The 3,497-nt window shown below is 47.4% G+C and overlaps 1 protein-coding gene across 1 annotated transcript in view; it reads left to right on the top strand.

Annotated features, from left to right (window-relative positions):
• The first annotated feature begins 1,066 nt into the window (after window positions 1-1,066).
• LMOD2 (leiomodin 2 (cardiac)) overlaps window positions 1,067-3,497 on the top strand; it is a 7,977-nt gene continuing 5,546 nt past the window's right edge. The window contains exon 1 of the mRNA XM_005882517.2: window positions 1,067-1,450. Coding sequence (XP_005882579.1) covers window positions 1,178-1,450 — 273 coding nt within the window. The 5' untranslated portion in view covers window positions 1,067-1,177. The remainder of the gene's footprint in view (window positions 1,451-3,497) is intronic.

Raw genomic sequence — 3,497 nt, 5'->3', positions numbered from 1 at the left:
CACAACTACATACCTATCTACCCAAGAGAAATGAAAACATATGGCCACATAAACACTTGCATATAATTGTTCTTACAGCAGCATTATTTATAATAACCCAAACCTGGAAACAACCCAAAAGCTATATATTTTATCACATTCATAAGATGAGTATATGTATATATAATTTCAAATTAGCTTTTCTTCCGTTTTCAGCCCAGACACAAATATGAGTGCAAATGCTAGCTCTGTGGCCCTGGGCTAGTCACTTGACCTCTATGAGACCATATTAGTGAAATGTGGGAATAATAGTTACCGTACAGAACTGTAGAATTAAATGAGATGAACTATATAAAACGCTTAACACTAGGCTGGCACAGTGTCAGTTCTAAACAAATCCTACCCAGTATTATTGTTTGTCTTTTCGGAGTTTTATTTGCAAACCTAGGAGTTTCCTAACACTCAGGGGTGAGGAGAGGGGAGCCATTTTGCGCCGTGGAGAGGGCCACTTCGCAGTCTGGCTGGCTGACTCCCAATCTGTCACTTCATCTCTCAGAGCCTTGGTTGCCAAAGTCTGTGAAGGAGGACACTGTTCGTCATCTCGCCGGACTTGCTGTGATTAGGGAAATTGTATTAAAGTGCTTTGTAAACTACACAATGCCATAAAAAACCTAAAGTGCTCTGTGAGCATAGCTGTCTGTTCCCATCGCGGCGCTTTTAGAAGAACCTGAATAACCAACTACTGCACCCCTCAGATTAAAAGGACCCCTTTCATGGCCACGGGGGTGGCAGCCAGTCACTTCAACATGAACTTGTATTCCCCTGTGGTTTGAATACAAAGTGAAAACCTGTGCCTCTCCCTGTCGGAGACCGCTCTGCCTGTCCTCAGGAGCTATCAGGCGCAGCTAAATCTGTCCCTGGCCAGTGTGTGCATAATCCCCACTGGTTCTGAGACCTCCATCCACCACTGATGTGACATTCTTTGTGTTCAAATGTCTAGCTGACGTCTGATGCTTAAAACAGCCCATGCCTTCACCCCCGCCGCATTGTCACAGCTTGTATCACCCTCTTAAAAGGCTATCGCAGCCGCTCCCAGCACCAGTTGCTGGCCAGCCTGCCCCTGGCCGCCTCGCCTGCTCCTGGCTGCCTTGCATGCCCGGGTCCTCAAGCTCCTTGTGCGTCTGACCAAACAGGGACCATGTCTACCTTCGGCTACAGGAGAGGACTTAGCAAATATGAATCCATCGACGAGGACGAGCTCCTGGCTTCCCTGACGGCCGAGGAGCTGAAGGAGCTGGAGAGGGAGTTGGAGGACATTGAACCTGATCGCAACCTGCCAGTGGGGCTCCGACAGAAGAGTCTGACGGAGAAGACCCCCACGGGGAATTTCAGCAGGGAGGCGCTGATGGCCTATTGGGAAAAGGAGTCCCAGAAGCTGCTGGAGAAGGAGCGGCTGGGGGAGTGTGGGAAGGTAGGCTTTCCGGACCTTTCCTTGGCTGCTCCCCGGCCCCCTCCACCCCCTCCCCAACCCTAGGAACCTGCTTTCTCTGCCTCTGCAGTCCTCCTCACTTTTCTGTCCTTATAACCTGCTACTGAACACTGTCTCGGCCTGAAATAGTCCTGTAAGTTCTATGGCCACCCGAAGGATCGTAATCTGTAAAATGATTGGCTGGGGTTCTAATAATTGGCTAAAGATGGAATCTTCAAGAAGAAAATAGTTCACAAGTAAGGCATAGGTTTAGATAGTTTGCCAAACGTAAGTCTAATTTGAGTTATAAGCTAGGTATGTGGCATAGTATCGGTGTCTGAGGATATATATATATTGCAGTTAAGTAAATTTATTTTCTTCTTAAAAGACAAAAATGGGTCCTCTTATTGTGTTGACTGTGATGTGGCTACAGTAAAAAGATTTCTTTTTCTCCAACACCAGGAAGTGTGGGGTGGCTGAGAAGAAAATAGTTCACAAGTAAGGCATAGGTTTAGATAGTTTGCCAAACGTAAGTCTAATTTGAGTTATAAGCTGGGGATATGGCATAGTATCTGTGTCTGAGATTTTATATATATGTATTGCAGTTAAGTAAATTTATTTTCTTCTTTAAAGACAAAAATGGGTCCTCTTGTTGCGTTGACTGTGATGTGGCTACACCAGGAAGTGTGGGGTGGCTGGAAATTACATGGAACTGAGAGTCAGGGGACCTTCTTTCTAGTCCCTTCTGTGTCTCTAAGTTGTTGGGCAGATAGTCACTTAAGCAGGCTCCTCTCTCCCGTCTGTCCATTGAGGGACTGGGAGCCTGTGGTTTTATTGTCCGCATATGAACCAAAACCCCTTTGAAATTTGGGTCCGTTGTGGACCTTCTCCTTAAGAAAATGCACGTGCGCTTGTGCGCGCGCACACACACGCACACACAAACACACACACACACACACATTTCTACACAGAATTTCAAAAATGATGACACGCATCCAAAGCCCCCTGAGGGCCCAGGTTAAGCCTGCCTGGGTAGACAGCTCTAAGATTCCTTCCTACTTTACAGTCGCGATGCTGGGCCAGAAAATGGACTTCTATCAGAGCGCAGGCCTCCTGAGCCCTTGTTCTCTGCCCAGTAAACGTTTCTTTAAATTTGCCAAATGAATCATGAAAAGGAGCTCAAAAGACGATGGGAAAATGGTAACGGCGATGAGAAGGTTGATATAGCCAATTTCTGAACTTCTGGAAGAACATGGGTCAGGAGGGATAGTTTAAAACCTCTGTGCTTCACTACAATCACCTAAAAGCCAAATGGCCTGGAGCCCATGGGAAGACTTCCACAGGACTAATCTAGGCGCTGTTAGCTGATCTGGGTGATAGGGTGTGTGAGCCACATTTGTAGCAAGATATGTGTGAGCTTTGCCCATGTCAATCACCGCAGGAAGGGTCACTGGGATCAGGCCGGTGTCTGCCAAGGCCACGCTGGCCGCCTGCACGGAAGGCCTGGAAGGGGAGGTGACAAGGAAGGACACCCATGACAGGCCAGGATTTAAGGTCAATTCCTCCACAGCCATGCTGTTCAGGGGTCTTTTTTTTTTCTTCCTGGTGTGGGAATGTGCGTTAAAACATATAAAATATGCCCTGTTTATGACAGTTATTCAAGAAATTCCTTCATCAAAAGATTAAAGGTGACCCAGAAGATGCAGGACAGACAGCCATTGTAGCAATAACCCCGCAAAGGCATTTTAATGCCATCATGTCTTTAGCTTGGTGGGTGGGAAACAGAGGGCGAAGCCTGCTGTCAGCGGTGGGTGGAACCCACCTGATCCCGCCAAAGGTTTGGCTGATCCCCGCCAGTGGCTTATCGAGTCAATTAGAGAGGCTGCCGTGTTGATGAACTTTGACTCCTTTCTGGCTAATTTTTCTCTCACTACACTTTCCTCGCTGGCCAGCTGTCCCTGTAGTCACATGGAGTGCTGGGCAGAAGCTTGCTGATGGAGAGTGTAAATCCATTCCAGCCACAGGGAAAAGCTCAAAGCAGACGATGGGT

Source organism: Myotis brandtii, unplaced genomic scaffold, assembly GCF_000412655.1.
Source record: "Myotis brandtii unplaced genomic scaffold, ASM41265v1 scaffold726, whole genome shotgun sequence".
Taxonomy (NCBI): Eukaryota; Metazoa; Chordata; class Mammalia; order Chiroptera; family Vespertilionidae; genus Myotis; species Myotis brandtii.
Note: the sequence above shows the minus strand (reverse complement) of the source record. Positions and strands in the feature narration are given on the sequence as shown.